At 40.8% G+C, this 16,238-nt stretch overlaps 1 protein-coding gene across 2 annotated transcripts in view; it reads right to left on the bottom strand.

Annotated features, from left to right (window-relative positions):
- Positions 1–16,238, bottom strand: part of pdk3a (pyruvate dehydrogenase kinase, isozyme 3a) — an 85,138-nt gene that overhangs the window by 43,584 nt on the left and 25,316 nt on the right. For both annotated transcript variants that reach the window (XM_078559828.1, XM_078559829.1), the window contains exons 4-7: positions 12,600–12,784; positions 7,672–7,761; positions 3,419–3,496; positions 2,591–2,667 (exon numbers count right to left, since the gene is read on the bottom strand). In XM_078559828.1, the coding sequence (XP_078415954.1) occupies positions 2,591–2,667; positions 3,419–3,496; positions 7,672–7,761; positions 12,600–12,784 (430 nt within the window). The remainder of the gene's footprint in view (positions 1–2,590; positions 2,668–3,418; positions 3,497–7,671; positions 7,762–12,599; positions 12,785–16,238) is intronic.

The following is a 16,238-nucleotide window of genomic DNA, read 5'->3' as shown; positions in this document are numbered from 1 at the left end:
GAGGTTTGAACATGGAAGGCAGGTGTGAAGAAGGGGTGGAGTCGGGTGATGCAAGGAGGTAGAAATAGGCCACTTAAATGATGGCATATGTGGTTGAAGCTGCTTAAAATCAGTCAATTGGTATTACTGCCGTAAATCTGTTGGAATAGGACACAGTCAGTTGAGGGAAAAATTAATTTCAGCTTTAATGAAGAGCATGAAATTCCATGCTGCATTGATGAGGTACATTTTCAATCTAATGGTTGAGGTGTCAGCTGTGGCTCAGTTCATAGCACCCTCGCCTTTGAATCAGAGGGTTGTGGGTTCATGTCCCACTCCCGGAAACCAAGAACTGTGATTGTACTCAAAAGAGTTGCAATCTGTGACTGTTGATAACTCGAAAGAGTTTCAATCTAATGGTGTGTGCTGCGCATTTGCACCTTGACATGCTTGTAATTAAGGGTGTAGGTATAATGGGTATGTACTCTAATTGGAAGGAAGCAACTAGTGGTGACCTGTAAGGATCTCTGGTAGGGCCCTAACAATTCATTGTTAACTAAAACAATAATAAACACAGTGAGCCACATATCCAAGTTTGCTGATGACACAAAAGGTTGGTGCCATAGTAAGTAGCATAGGTAGGAGCATAAAGTTACAAGAGACATTGATCAATTAAGTGAATGGTCAAAACTTGGATTTCAACAAACAAATCCTCTTAATTGTTAGTTTGAAGTGTGCAGCTAATTTGTTTAAGTATGCGGTCCCTTTAAATTCTTTTGCATGGCTGCATGGCCTTAGTCAGAACACTGATTTCAACGCATGTAAATGGGAAGTCATTCATTCCCGATCCAAAAAGATGAGACCAGAGTATTTTTGGAATACGAGTATGCACCTATACAGTAGCCTGGAAGATACCACGAAGATGCCCACATGTCTGTCCTTGGCCTGCTGCATTGTTCCAGTGAAGCTCAACGCAAACTGGAGGAACAGCACCTCATCTTCCGACTAGGCACTTTACAGCCTTCCGGACTGAATATTGAGTTCAACAATTTTAGATCATCCATCCCCACCCCCTTTCCAATCCCCCGTTTTTTCCCCCAATAATTTATATAGGTTTTTCTTTTCCCACCTATTATTTCCATTATTTTTAAATGTATTTCCATCCATTGTTTTATCTCTACCTTTTAGCCTATTTCGATCCCTTCCCTTCACCCCACCCCACCACCACTAGGGCTATCTGTACCTTGCTTGTCTTGCTTTCTACCCTTAATTAGCACATTTCTTAGATAATATCACCACCTTCAACACCTCTTTGTCCTTTTGTCTATCTCCACCTATCACTGGCCCTCTATCCAGCTCTACCCGTCCCACCCACCCCCCCTTAAACCAGCTTATATTTCAGCTCTTTTCTATTTTTACTTACTTCTGTTGAAGAGTCATACGGACTCGAAACGTTAACTGTGTTCCTCTCCGCAGATGCTGCCAGACCTGCTGAGTTTTTCCAGGTATTTTTATTTTTGTTTGAGATACCACGAAGGCTTTGTTCAATGACGATTAATGCACGTGTAACAGGGCAAAAAAAGTTTAAGAAATAACACACTGATAAAACCAGCCATACTGATCTATGTTGCCTGGGACTAGCTAGGAACAGCAGAGGGCTAAAGAGATTTAGGGGCCCAAATACAAAGATCACTAAAATGTAGTCAGGTGCAAAAAAAAAAATCAAAAAGCCTTTATAATTAGAGGGCCATAATATAGAAGGGGTGATGTTTTTCCAGGAATGGATATATTGGCTTTGGCAGGAGTGTAGTTCAGTTTAACTAGAAGTTCCTAGGAATGCAAGGAAATTAGTTAAGGTAGGCTTGTATTTCCTGAAATAAAGGTTAAGGGGTGATTTGATTGAAGCTTTTAGGATTTTGAAAAAAATTGATAGAGTGGCTAGAGAAACCTCTGGTGGGGGAATATAGGATAAAGAGAAGGAATATGAAACTTTAAAATCAAGCACAGGAGAGAAGTTAGGAAATACAGTGCAAATAAATAATAAGTTTAATAAGATACCTGACCACCACCTTTTTAAGGGCAATTGGAGATGAGACTAGTAACAAATTTTTGCTAATGCCCACAATCCCATGAAAGAATTTTAAAAAAGATGTTCATGCAAAAAAAGTAGAAATATGGAGCTTCCCCCCCCACAAGCAGTAATGCTAGCTCAATTAGTAATTTTAATAGGAGAAAAATATTTTGCTCACCAAGAGATATCAAGCCAAGATGGCTGAATGGAGTTAGCACAGATAAGCCATGATTTTGTTGAATGGTAGAACAGATTCGAGGGGCTGAATGGTGTCTACCCTTCTTATAGGTGATGTAAAAGGTTAAGGAAACTCAGCTCAAGTTTGTTTCATTTAAGCTTTCAATATCTGCATCTTATTGTTAACTCTAAAACAAATAATATATAATAAAATTTGCAGATTAATGATCACTAGCATTCATCCAGGAATACAGGTAAACCACAACGGAAGTCCCTTAAGCTTCCACAAGTGCAAGCACAAAAATTTTTGTTTTTCTACTTTCCTCAGTTATCATGCACGTGCAACAAAAATTGCCAACTTACTTTAAAAAGTTCGAACAACATGTGAAAGAGATGTGAGGGTACATACACCACTTGGATAGGTTTCACAGGTGTTTTAGCTAAAATAAATACACAAGTTCATTCATTAGTGAAACTCTTCTTTCGCTTTCTTGTTCAGGTATATAATACTCCAAACACATCTCTAATTCTGGAGACAACCATTCATTCAAACTCAGCTGAGCTATGAGCAAAGCATAACATATTTTGATTTTCTGCAAAGATAACTAATTAAGGTATTAAAAGCAAATCTTGTGGAAGAGCTCAGAAATTCTTTTGCAAGTCATTTCAATAAGTAGAGGACGGCTAACAAACAACCTTTATTTGGGGAAAAAAATTAAAATTTGACCTGGAGATTTAAGCATCCAAATTCACAGGGTCAGTGTAGTTGTGCTGAACCGAGGAAAAATGATGACTCCAGGTGTGTCTGTTCAGTGCATGTTAATCAGACATCTCATAGAATAAGCCTATCAGCCTAGTAAACATATATGGTTGACAGATTATCACTATGGCTACTGTTGGTTAGCAAGTACGATTTGGCTAACCAGCACTTCCAAGGATTGATCAGCATATCCAAAGTAGCCCAACAATCAGTTGCCTGGCACTGTAGATAAGAGATCACCATTGGTCCATTGAAAGATGACGACATTTGTGATATGTTAGTGCAATTTCATATTAGGTAAATAATGTTGATATTGACTGAATTTTTGTTTTTGCCATTGCGTTATGCATTAAATTAAATACATTGAAAGTTCATTATCACAATTGTTTACAGATGAATTTCAGACTAAAAATCTTGGACATTTTATTTACCATTAAATTCATAAATCTCCAGTTCTGGGGATCCCATGTAATACTGTTCACATAGCATCTTTGCAGTCTCATATGCATCTGTGTAAAGAAAATGAAAATCAAAGTGCATAAAGGACAAAACATGGATAAAATGCAAGCCAACGATATCTGCTCAGTCTAGGAGTAAATGTTTAGCTTAATCACGTGACCACAACAAAAGCAAAATACTTCAGATGATGGAAATTTGAAATAACAACAGGAAATGCTGGAAATACTCAGCAGTCTGGACAGCATTGTGATAGTCACGTCACACCCATAAAAATAATTGGGCAGTGAAAAAGGAACATGGACTAATGGACACTGTACCCTCTCAAAATGGTTTCCGGAAAGTCACGTGACAAAATGTCTGGGAAGTTAGTGAAAAATGCAAATTAATTTTCCAGGTGCAAATTGACAGCCTCTCACCATTTCAATGGAAAAGATAATGTCTACCAGGCCTGATGGAACCCAGTATGGGACACATCGAAGCTGCCATCCATGGCCAAATCTAGCAGGATTGGAGTTCAACACTTTATTACTCCACAAGAGAACCCAGCATGGCCACCTGGGATCAGCAGCACAGAGGTCATCACTCAACAAGAAAGGAACTCTGTCTCAAACAGGCAGTCATCTCAGGCAGTGAAAAGAGGGCATTATTTGTTTTCATCTGCAAGATTACATTTCTTCTCTAAAGAAGCTGAGCCACAATTTTGTATGAAAACCCCAGAAACTTCCAATCTCCATTGTTTTCAAAAAACCAAGAGAGAATCCTTCAGGCTTGCAAAACTTTTCATCTTAAAAGGCCTGGTTAGAACATGTTTCTTGTTACACTGTTAGTAATCAAAGTGCATGTCCCATCTCTAATATTCATTTTTCCTCTTGTGTTTGAAGGTGTTTTGTTGTGTTTACTTTCTAGGTGTTATGCAAATAAACGTTTATCAGTTCATTTGATGTCAACTTACCAGAAAACCTGTTCATGTCCGGCCTTTAAAGTCACAAAACTCAAAAGAGGTTTAAAACACTCCTTTTCAAAATATATCTTGGCCAGAACATGCCGACGCACAAAAAGACACGTGGTGACATCGGGTGTGCGTCCTGACATTACCGCAAATCATTCAGATCTTTCGCTTGGCAGGCACGTACCGGAGGCGACTGCCGAACTGTCTAAGGCCTGTTAAGGCCATTAATAAACCAATTAAAGTAATTCTCAACACTGCCCGTCCAACCTTAAGGTTGGTGGGCAGGCAACGAGCCCAAGCAGCCTTTGCGCTTTTCAGGAAACCTCATCCACGGGCGGGATAAGGTTTCCTGAAGGTTTTATTAAATAAATAATTTTTTCACAATTCATAAACATGTCCCAGCTCATGCATGAGGGGGCACGTCTGGATAATTTTTATCTTAATTTCAAACTTTTAATATGAACTTAATCTACCCGAGGCCTCAGGGAGATTTCTGCACTCTTTCGCCCGCATGCACAAAAGAGCCCAGACCCCTCCTCTCCTTGCCTGCACAGATAGCGCTGAGCGCTACTAGGTGTGTGTCATGCTGGGTGGGCCTTAATTGGCCCGCCCACGTAAAATAGCGGCACGCAGCCGATCGCAGGTGGCGATCGGCTCCACAGCTGCCCACGCCTGCTCCCAACTGGCCTGCCCAGACAAAAAATTCTGCCCCTTGTTGCGGTCAGCGGAAGGGTGAGGGAAAAAAGGGGTAAAGTTATCCCATCATCTCTCCCAGTCCGTAACAGCATCCATGGAGAGAGAAACAGAATTAATGCTTCAGTTCTGATTAAATATCATTAACCTGAAACGTTAACTCTGTTTCTCTCTCAATAGATGCTTTCTGGCCTGCCGGGTATTTCCGGGATTTTTTGATTATGTTGCGATTTGGCTTCCTAGAGGATAAAAAACTATAAATGCTCTAACTTAACAAGAAACAAACAACAATAGCTACTTTGGTGTATTTTTTCCTAACAATTTAGCAACTAGCATGCACATGATGCCAGTTATTTCTTATCTAGAAAAGTTCAGGTGCTGTAACTGACAAGTACACTAGAGTAATTACTGAATTTGGCTGATTGCACTTAATCCAGCCCAATATGCTGTTAATACAATTTCAGGTCCTCTTCAGCACACTGAAAAAGGGTAAAAATATTTATAATTATATTTCCAAACAGTGGTTTTACCTAATCAAGGTACATATATCAGATGAAGGTGAAGATTCAAGGTGCGACCAATAGGCCAAATGCAGCTTGTGAGCTCTTGATCCAAGTCTCCTTGGGGCCCAGTCATTTTAAAGGGCTTAAACATCCTCTCCCACCACCACACTCTTTCAGTATTTGCTCAAATCAGCATGATCTGTGCAGCATTTTGAAGACCCTTAACCTTTGCAGAAGTTGTTTTGATGATGGCAGTTTGCCCACAAGGCAAAGATTTGGATATCATTGGCCTATAACATGCATACGTATAGCACCTTTTCTTAAACATTAAAAAGTGCCAAGGTGCTTCACAGAGCTATAAATCAGACGGAAATGAAACACAAGCCAAAGGAAAATTCACAGGTGTGGGGGGGAGGAGGGGGTGTGGCGGTGGAGGGGCAGGGGATAGGTGACCAAAAGTCCGTCGAAAAGTGTTTTTTCAGGGGAAGCAGAAAGGCAGAGGCATTTAGGGAGGAAATGTCAGAGCGTGGGTCCTAAATGGCTGAATGACTGAGCACGCTGCTGCCAATGGTGGGGGAAGGGGAAAATAATTCACAGGAAGCCAGAGTCAGCCAAATGGAGAGTTGGCAGAGAAATGGTAGAGCTGGAAAAAGTTAAGAGATAGAGAGGGGAAAGGCCATAAAATGGTTTAAACATAAGAATGAGGATAATGATTTTAAACTGGAGAAGTTGTGGGATCAGGAGCTAATGTAGGTAAGTAAGTATTGGGATTGTAGGTGAAAGGGATTGGTGCAGGATAAAACAGAGTGCACAGAGCACAGGGAGCAGAGGTTTGGATAACTGACATATAATGTGGATAAATGTGAGGTTATCCATTTTGGTAGCAAAAACAGGAAGGCAGATTATTATCTGAATGGCTATAAATTGAGAGAGGGGAATGTGCAACGAGACCTGGGTGTCCTTGTACACCAGTTGCTGAAGGTAAGCATGCAGGTACAGTAGGCGGTAAAGAAGGCAAATGGTATGTTGGCCTTCATAGCCAGAGGATTTGAGTACAGGAACAGGGATGTCTTGCTGCAATTGTACAGGGCCTTGGTGAGACCACACCTGGAATATTGTGTGCAGTTTGGTCTCCTTATCTGAGGAAGGATGTACTTGCTATAGAGTGAGTACAGCGAAGGTTTACCCGACTGATTCCTGGGATGGTGGGACTGACATGAGAGATTGAGTCGATTAGGATTATATTCACTGGAGTTCAGAAGAATGGTTTTTTTTTGGGGGGGTGGGGGGAATCTCAGAAACCTATAAAATTCTAACAGGACTAGATAGGGTAGATGCAGGAAGGATGTTCCCAATGGTGGGGGAGTCCAGAACCAGGGGTCACAGTCTGAGGATATGGGGTAGACCATTTAGGACTGAGATGAGGAGAAATTTCTTCACCCAGAGAGTGGTGAGCCTGTGGAAGTTGTTACCACAGAAGTAGTTGAGACCAAAACATTGTATGCTTTCAAGAAGGAGTTAGATATAGCTCTGGGGCAAAAGGGATCAAAGGGTATGGGGAGAAAGCGGGAGCAGGCTATTGAGTTGGATGATCAGCCATGATCATAATGAATGGCAGAGCAGGCTCGAAGGGCTGAATGTCCTACTCCTGCTCCTAGTTTCTATGTAAGTGATAAAAACATGGATGTGGGTAGTGCCAGCTACGTTCAGGATAAACTAATTGGTAAAGGGGCATCAAACAGGTTTTCATCCCCTTGTTTGCATATGCAAAGGGGCCAACACCTGTCACAGGCATAGGCCCTGAACATCACATTTGATGTCTGCACCAATATGGTCAAAGGTTCATTTCCAGCTCAGAACATACGTGCGTGCATCATTCACCACACTGAATACTCTGCTTTTAAACCTGTTTAACAGGAGCAGTGTCAATGAATTTCAAGGCCAAAGTATTCATACAAACCATTTGATGAAGCAATCGGAACCTTGGCTAGCGATTGGAAAGCTTTTGGTTAATTATGAATTTGAAATATTTTGTTATTAAGGGTCTTACAGATATTTTGCTCTTTATGGTATTGCTCACCTTTAACAACATCAGCAACATTGCAGTTTGGATCAATACTTCCAATATGCTTAGGATGTGCTGGATTTGTGTTGCCCCCAAAGAGGAGAGCTGCAGTGAATAAATAAAAAAAACATACAATAGATCAGGAGTTCTTTAACTAAAGTTGACTAGAATTAGATAATCGCACCAAATGTAAAGCTCATTAAATATTCTGAGACATCATATTTCCTCTGGTAACAAATCATGAAATTACAATGTTATAATAGCCCTGGTCTGCAGAAAAGCATGTTTGAGGCAAACAAAAAATAAATCCAGTATTGCATAACTGTACACACAGACAGAGATATTTAGAAACAAAATTGCTTATTCTGGTGCCTAACATTATGGAAGTTCTCACAGATATTTAAAGTTGTTTAAAGCTGGGGTTGTTTTCCTTGGAGCAATGAAGGTTGAGAGGGGACCTGGTAGAGGTGTACAAGGTTATGAGGGGCATAGATAGGGTGGATAGGCACGCACTTTTTCCATTAGTAGAGGGGTCAATAACCAGGGGGGCATAGGTTTAAGGTAAGAGGTAGAAGGCTAAGAGGGGAGTTGAGGAGAATTTTTTTTCACCCAGAGGGTGGCAGGAGTCGGGAACTCACTGCCCAAAAGGGTGGTTGAGTCAGAAACTCTCTTAACATTTAAGAAGTATTTAGATATTCACTTGCATTGCCATAGCCTCCAGGGCTATGGGCCAAACACTGGAAAATGGGATTAGTGTAGTCAGATCTTTGATGACATGCACAGACATGATGGGCCGAATGGCCTCCTTCTGTGCTGTAGACGTCTATCAGTCTTGTTGCTTTATGTCATATTCAGACATGTACTGGGGTTCAATGGTATTACCTAATTCAATTTTGCTTAAACAGACAGATTCCTACTAAACATTCATTTTCTGTGCAACAAGATTGTGATAAATAATCTTAATATACGGTTCGCTGTGATATACTACAGGCCGTCAATCCTAAATGATGAATGAGCAGCTTATTTTGGTTAGATGGGGGTCTGTATGACAAACTGACCATTATTAAGTTTGAGAATCTCCAATCCAAGTTAGTGAGAAATTCAGAGATAGGAAGTTTCTTTATACCCAATAGGGAGTGTGAATTCTATTCCTACAGAAACACACCCTTCTTATCCAATTTCTCTAAGTTAGGAACAGGTTGGTAAGGCCAAGGTGTATTCTGGTTATTATATCAGTAGCACACAAGAAAGTTACTGAAGTTGAATCAGGTTTAAAAAAAAATCATTCTTTGAGCTGTGGGCATGACAGGCAAGGTGACCATATATTAGCCACCTTCAGCAGCACTTGAGAAGATGGTGGTGGGCCACCTTCCTGAACTGTTGCAGTGCATGTGGTAAATGTAGTGCCACAATGCTGTTAGGATTTTGATCCAATACTCAATCAAGAGTCACACAAAATATTGGATGAGTTGCTAAAGGGCAACCAATGGCTATGGAACTGGCCACCATTAAGGAGTCCATGGGGAGTGGAAATCTGACAGAAAGGTTAGTAAGAAAACAAATGAAAACTGGCCATTTCTAAGAGCGTAGCTAAATTTCAGCAACTCAAGAAAAATTAGTTAAAAATACTAACTTGCAGGCATTATGGACTTACAATAGAGCATAGAATGAGTGCGAGTGGATTACAAAGCAGTACTCCAACATCAGAGGTCAAATAACATCAGAGTGCAGATTTAAAAAAGAAATTTAACAGTACTGTAACAATATGATTCATAATAACAACAGGGAACACAACAAATGAGCTAGAGTTGGACCAGCACATGATGAACTCCATAAATTAATTTGTGAATTATTTCCTAGTCAGGCATTTAATCAATCTTTGGACAAATTAACATCCAAGAGTAGTTTTCCAAGATATAATGTGTAATCTGATAGAAATAATGTGTCACAGCAAAACCATGTGTGCAGTGTTATATTCACTGACTGTCAGTCCTTTTTTGCATCTTGCACCATCTACAAGATGCACTGCAGGAATTCACCAAAGCTCCTTAGACAGCACCTTCCAAACCCACGACCACTGCCATCTAAAATGACAAGGGCAGCAGATAGATGGGAACATCACCACCCGGAAGCTCCCCTCCAAGTCACTCACCATCCTATCTTGGAAACATATTGCCGTTCCTTCACTGTCGCTGGGTCAAAATCCTGGAGCTCCCTTCCTAACTGTGGGTGTACCTACACCACATGGACTGCAGTGGTTCAAGAAGGCAGCTCACCATAACCTTTTCAAGGGCAACTAGGGATGGGCAATAAATGCTGGCCCAGCCAGCGAAGCCCACATCCCATGAATGATTAAAAACAAAAGTCTTTGTTTAGTGGTAGCACCCTCACCACTTAGAAGATTGTGGACTTTAGAGACATAAGCACATAATCTAGGCTGAGAGAGTTCTCCATTGACAGAGATGCTGTCTTTAGGGTAGGATGTTAAATCAAGGTCCAGTCTTTCTTTTCGGGTGTAAAATATTCCATGTCATTATTTAAAGAAGAACACTGGAATTCTCCTTGCGTGCCTGCCAACATTTATCCCTCAACAGATTACTAGGTCATTTATGCCAATGCTGTTTGTAGGATCTTGCTGTGTGCAACTGGTTGCTTCTTTTTCCTGATTTACAACAGTGACTACATTTCAAAGGTACTTAATTGGCTGAGGTGCCTTATACGTGCAAGATCTATGACAAACTATTTAACTGAACATATTTGAATTGTTAAATAAAGCAAATTTCTACGTATTCCCCATTATGGTATAAAACTCAGACTGTAAAGTATAAAAGTAATCAGTGCATCAGTGGTAGAGTGATTTTTTTTTTGCTAGGAGAGAAAAAATTAGGCCCTTTTTTAAAGGACCTGCTGATCACGAAGTGTTTGACATACAAAATCCACCAATGCCTGCTGAGCATTCATACATATAGTCCAGTTTACATAAATGTAAATTCATTCAACTTTGAGAGTGTTTTGGGAGTTGGGGTGGGGGTGGTAAGGAGATGTAGGGGACATAATCAGAAAGAAAACACCACTAAAAGTTAACACACTCAATATGGTGCAGCAAAGGGCGGGGGGTGGGGGGGGCTGCAGGGGCACAAACATAAATCTTTAAAAACAGGTATTTAAGTGAACAAAATGCATAAAATAGCAATGTGAAAGCAAGGAAGATTGATGAATCTGCAGGTATTAGCTGAAACACTACTGGATTGCAACATGCAGTTTTGAGCTCCTCATTTAAAAAGCCTTTTGGAGCATAGAAGACATAACAGATTCAGCAGATGAAAGGGCTTAATTGTCATGACTTAAAAATACTTGGGATTATTCTCAGTCGAGAAGGGTTCTAACAGAAATGCTTAAAATTAAGGGTTTAAGAAAATAAATAAAAGATTATTTCTGCTGGTTGGTGAATCATGAAAGTTTACATTTAGTACTAGAAATGTAAAAAGAGGCTAAAGTATTTTTTCAAAATATTATTAGAAAATGGAATACATTGCAAGTTATTAAGACATGTCCAGTGCTTTTTAAGAATTTAGGTAAACACCAAGACAAATATTAAAATGGAATGGGGAAAATTGGGAGCTGACAAAGCACAGGAATGTTTAACTAAAAGGCCTTCTTCAGTTCTGAAATGTCTGTAACTTTATTTGCACAGCTTAATTTGATAAAGCTAATTTTATTTTATTCAAAGTGGGCTGCTTTGTCCTGGATGGTGACAAGCTTCTTCAGTGTTATTGGAACTGAATTAATCCAGGCAAGCGGACAGTATTCCACCACACTCCTGACTTGTGCCTTGTGATGTGCATGCTGCTGGCAGAGGCAGCATTTTTTTTATTCATTCACACAATGTGGGTGTCACTGGCAAGGTCAGCATTTATTGCCATCTTTAATTGCCATTGAGTGGGTGATGGTGATTTGCCTTCTAGACAACCAAGTGGCTTGCTAGGTTACTTCAGAGGGCAATTAGGAATCAACCACACTGCTGAGAGTTTGGAGTCACATAGGTCAGACCAGGTTTGAACAGAAGATTTCCTTCCCGAGGGGCATAGGTGAACCAGTTCAGTTTTTACAACAAAACTGTAGTTACATGGTTACCCTTACAGATACTAGTTTTTAGTCCATTTATTTACTTAATCAGAGAATTTAGGGAATTTAAATAATTCCCTAGCTGCTGCGGTGGGATTTGAACTGAATTTTCCAGGTCATTAGTCTGGATTATTAGTCTAATAACATAACCACTATGCCACTGTTCCCAATTATTCCTATCATTGGGTAAGTTGAAAAGAATATTCAATTAAAATAAATATTTACATATTCATGCAATACCTGTTACTTGAAATAAAATTTCCAAAGTCCATTGGTATCAAATTAAACAATGGAAAATACTTAGGTAGGCATCTACAAATGTTCCAACCAAGCCAAGAAATTAAATGAGAGGGGTTCCATTGATCCTGGTGTCACTTCTGAACCAGAATGCTCTGGAAGATTTTTAATTGCTTACAGGAATTTAGCTTTAAGATAAATGCGACCTTTTCCATTAAGAAATTCAATGCAGGTTTAAAGCCATAAATTTATTTTCATCAGGTCATAGATCATCAGCTTTGCCAATGAAATTATTCTCCTGCTTTCAATTTCAAACAAGCTCCATTCAGTACCTTCTATATACAGCCAGCAAGCAATATCCATCAATTGAAATCCAGCTACCTTGGATCTCTACCTTTTTTCTACTCCATACAGAACAATTTCAGTCTAGAACGTGGATTTAAAATAGCTCAAAGTAAAAAGAATGGACGGTGTCATTGTTGCAGGTCATTTGCTCAAACAAACTCTCCTAAAAGGCAACTCCTTTTCATAGCTCATACTTTAATTAGCTTTTAACTTTATTACAAAGTCAAAGGACTTACTGTGTTGGTTGATTAGCATTCGAAATGAAATACGGCTGGTATAGAAACGGTCCAGAAAGTATTGAATGTTACTACTAATAAATGGGTCAAAGCCATACTTTTCCTTATATTCAATAACTCCCTGAGCCATGGTTGGCACCACATCATTGTGTCGATTTCGGATTTTAATCAGAGATTCTAGAAAACTGAAGAAAAATCAGTCATGTCAAGAAAGATATGCAACCAAGTTAAAGAGCCATGCAATGAAAGCATGCACACATTCGCAACTTTAAACTGAAGCAACTAATACAACATCAGATTAAAAATTTCAAAATGTGGCAAAAACACATACAGAACATTTGTTCTAACCATTCTCTTATAATACTCTCCCACTCCAAACTCAGTTTGCTCAACACTGGTTCCATCCCCCTCTTCCCCTCCTTGGCCATGGTCTGGTTGAACCAGGTTGCAACCTCAATATACTGTCTAACCTGGCCTCATATCCTCATATCCTCTCCAACACAAAACACTTGCTTCCATTTCCAAAGTATCACCCATATATGTCCTTGAGGGCTTGTGGCACAGTGGGTAGTGTCCCTGCCTATGAGCCAGAAGTTCCTGGTTTAAGTCCCCAGGACTTGATGTCCAAGAAAGGCGTATTCATAACACAACCAAACAGGTTGAGTATCAACTTGTAAACCCTTCCAACATAAGAATGGGAGAGATTCCTGGTCAGCCACATGATGGAAAGGAATTGGATCTTCTAACATCATAATCCATAGCTCCAGGCTACAACATGCATGTAAAAGTAAATGCTGCCACAGCAACTCAGTCTCCTTGAGGAGCTGGTGGGCTCAGTTGGCCAGTGTAGATCAAATTGGTGCTAACAGCACAGGGTTTAATCCCCATTGCAGCTGGGGTGGATTCAGGGCTTGCCTCCTTTCCTTATCTGTTGTGGTGGTAGTAGCACTGTGGGCCAGACGTGCCTTTGGGCAGAGAACTGCAGAAGAAGAATACGCCCTGATCTCAGCCTTTGTCCTGCTGAAACCTTCATGTACTACTGTATCCTCCAGACTCAACAATTCCAATGCTTGCCAAGTGGCATCTGATTTTAATTCACAAAACGTGGAAATTGCAGACAAAACCAACATTTCTTGCCCATCCCTAATTGCTATTAAGATGGTGGTGAGCAGCCTTCTTAAACCATTGCAATCCCTGTAGTGAAGGTACCCCAACAATGCCGTTAGGTAGGGAGTTCCAAGATTCTGACCAAGCGATGAAGGAATGTTGATATTTTTCCAGGTCAGGGTGGGGAATCACTTGGAGTGAACCTTGCAGGTGGTGTTTCCATCCATCTGGTGCCATTGTAGAGGTTGTAGGTTTGAAAGGCACTGCTGAAGAAGCCTTGACCCTTTCCTGCAGTGCATCTTCTCGATGATACATATTGCAGCCACGGTAAGCCAGCAGTGAGAGAGAAAGAAGGTTGAAGGTGGTGGACAGGGTGCCGATCAAGCAGGAAGCTTTGTCCTGGATGATGTCTAGTTTCTGGAGTGGTTTGGAGCTGCACTCCTACGGGCAAGTAGAGAGCATTCTATCAAATTACTGACTTGTGCCTTGCAGATGGCTTTAGGGAGTCAAGCATTGAGAGTAGCTCGTTGCAGAAAACCCAGCCTCTGGCCTGCTCTTGTAATTAAGTATTTATATGAATGGTTCAGTTAAGTTTGTCAACGGTCATCCTCAGAATCTGGATACAATAACTCACGTTGGAGATGGTCAATGCTCGACACTTGTTTGGCACAACAATTATTAGCCACTTGAATATTGTCCAGGTTTTGCTGCATACAGACACAGGCTGTTTTGTTATCTGAGGAGTTGTGAATGGAACTCAACAGCATGCAATCACTGGCAAACATCCCTGCTTCAGATGGGGGAATGGCCATTGATGAATTATTTCCCTATCAGTCTATTCTCGACCATCAGCAAATTGATGAAAGGTGTCGCTGACTGTGCTATCATGAAGCACTTACTCAGCAATAATCTGATCATTGATGCTCCATTTGGGTTGCACCAGGGCCACTTGACTCCAGGCCTCATTGGTCCATGTTTAGGCCAAGGCAGTAAAGAGCTGAATTCAAGAGTTGAGGTGAGAGTGACAGCCCTTAACATCAAGGCAGCATTTGACAAGTGTAACATCAAGAAGCCCTGGCAAAATTGAGAATCGGGGGAGTCACACCGAGCACAAAGGAAGATAGTTGTGATTGTTGGAGGCCAATCCTCCTGGCCCCAGAACCTAGTCAGGGTAGTCTGCCTCTGCTGTTTAGCATGCATGTATTCCTGTGTTGTAACTTCACCAGGTTGGCAACTCATTTTTAGGTACGCCTGGTGCTGCCCCCGGCATGCTCTTCTATATTCCTCATTGAACCAGGGTTGACTCCCTGGCTTGATTGTGATGGTAATGGTAGAGTGAGGAATATGCCAGGCCCATGAGGTTAAAGATAGTAGGTGAATACAATTCTGCTTTTGGCCACAGCCCCTCTTGGATGCTCTGTTTTGAGTTGCTAAATCTGTCCTGAATCTATCCCATTTAGCAAGGGGTGGTGCCACACAACACAAAGGAGGGTGTCCTCAGTGTGAAAACAGAACTTTGCCTCTATAAGGACTGTACAATGGTTACCCTTGCCAATACTGTCATGGACAGATACATCTGCGACACAGGTTGGCAAGATCGAGGTCAAGTGGTTTTTTTACCCTTGTATTAATTCACTTACCTGCCACAGGCCCAATCTGCCAGCTATGTCTTTCATGACTCAGCCAGCAATGCTATCAAGCCACTCTTGGTGATGGACATTGAAGCCCCACATCCAGAGTGCATTCTGTCCTTCTATCTTTTACTGCTATTCTCCATAAACTTGAACTTATACAAAACTCTGCTGGCTATATCTAAATGTTTTTTTTTATTCATTTAATACCAAAGTCATGTTTTCTGTTTCCATAAGCTGCTCCTCTTTTTGTTTGCTGGTTGGTTCCACCTTTCCTTTGACCACCCTTATATTTATGTGCTTATAAAATACTTTTGCGTTCCTTTTCTGAAACCTACTCCAGTCGCCCAAACCCTTCGGGAATTCTGTTCTCCTCCAAATCTGCTGTCTTGCAGAATCCCCACTCCCTTTCCTCCACTATTAGCTGCTGTGCCCTCAGCAAGACCCTCTGCCCCTCCTCCACAATCTCTCCTCCTTTAAGATCTTCCTTATACCCACCTCTTTTAAATCGCCCATAATATTTACCTTGGTATCAATATTTATCTAATGCTCATCTGAAGCATCTTGGGACATTTTCCTATGTTAAAATACGAGACGGTGAAAGTAGTTGTTGTTCTAGAAAGTTCAGGATCAGTTCAACATCCCAATAAGGTTTCCTAATCTATACTGGAAAAGTGGGAGGAAGTAGTGATGAGTAGGTCAGTCCAAAAAATCTAAATGCTAGGAATGAAGTGGCTCAGAAAAGAACTACTGGGCTGGGGGTAAGAAAATTCTTAGTGATATGGAAAATCCAGGGAGGAGAAAAGAATCTGATGCAGAGAAAAACCAAACTCCACGACAGCAATGACCTGAACCATGCAAACCAGGAAAAATACATCGACTTTGCCAATGTCAAAACAGT

This window comes from Cetorhinus maximus, chromosome 16 (genome assembly GCF_964194155.1).
Source record: "Cetorhinus maximus chromosome 16, sCetMax3.hap1.1, whole genome shotgun sequence".
Lineage (NCBI taxonomy): Eukaryota > Metazoa > Chordata > Chondrichthyes > Lamniformes > Cetorhinidae > Cetorhinus > Cetorhinus maximus.
The sequence above is the reverse complement of the archived record's forward strand: the minus strand, read 5'-3'. Positions and strand labels throughout refer to the sequence as shown.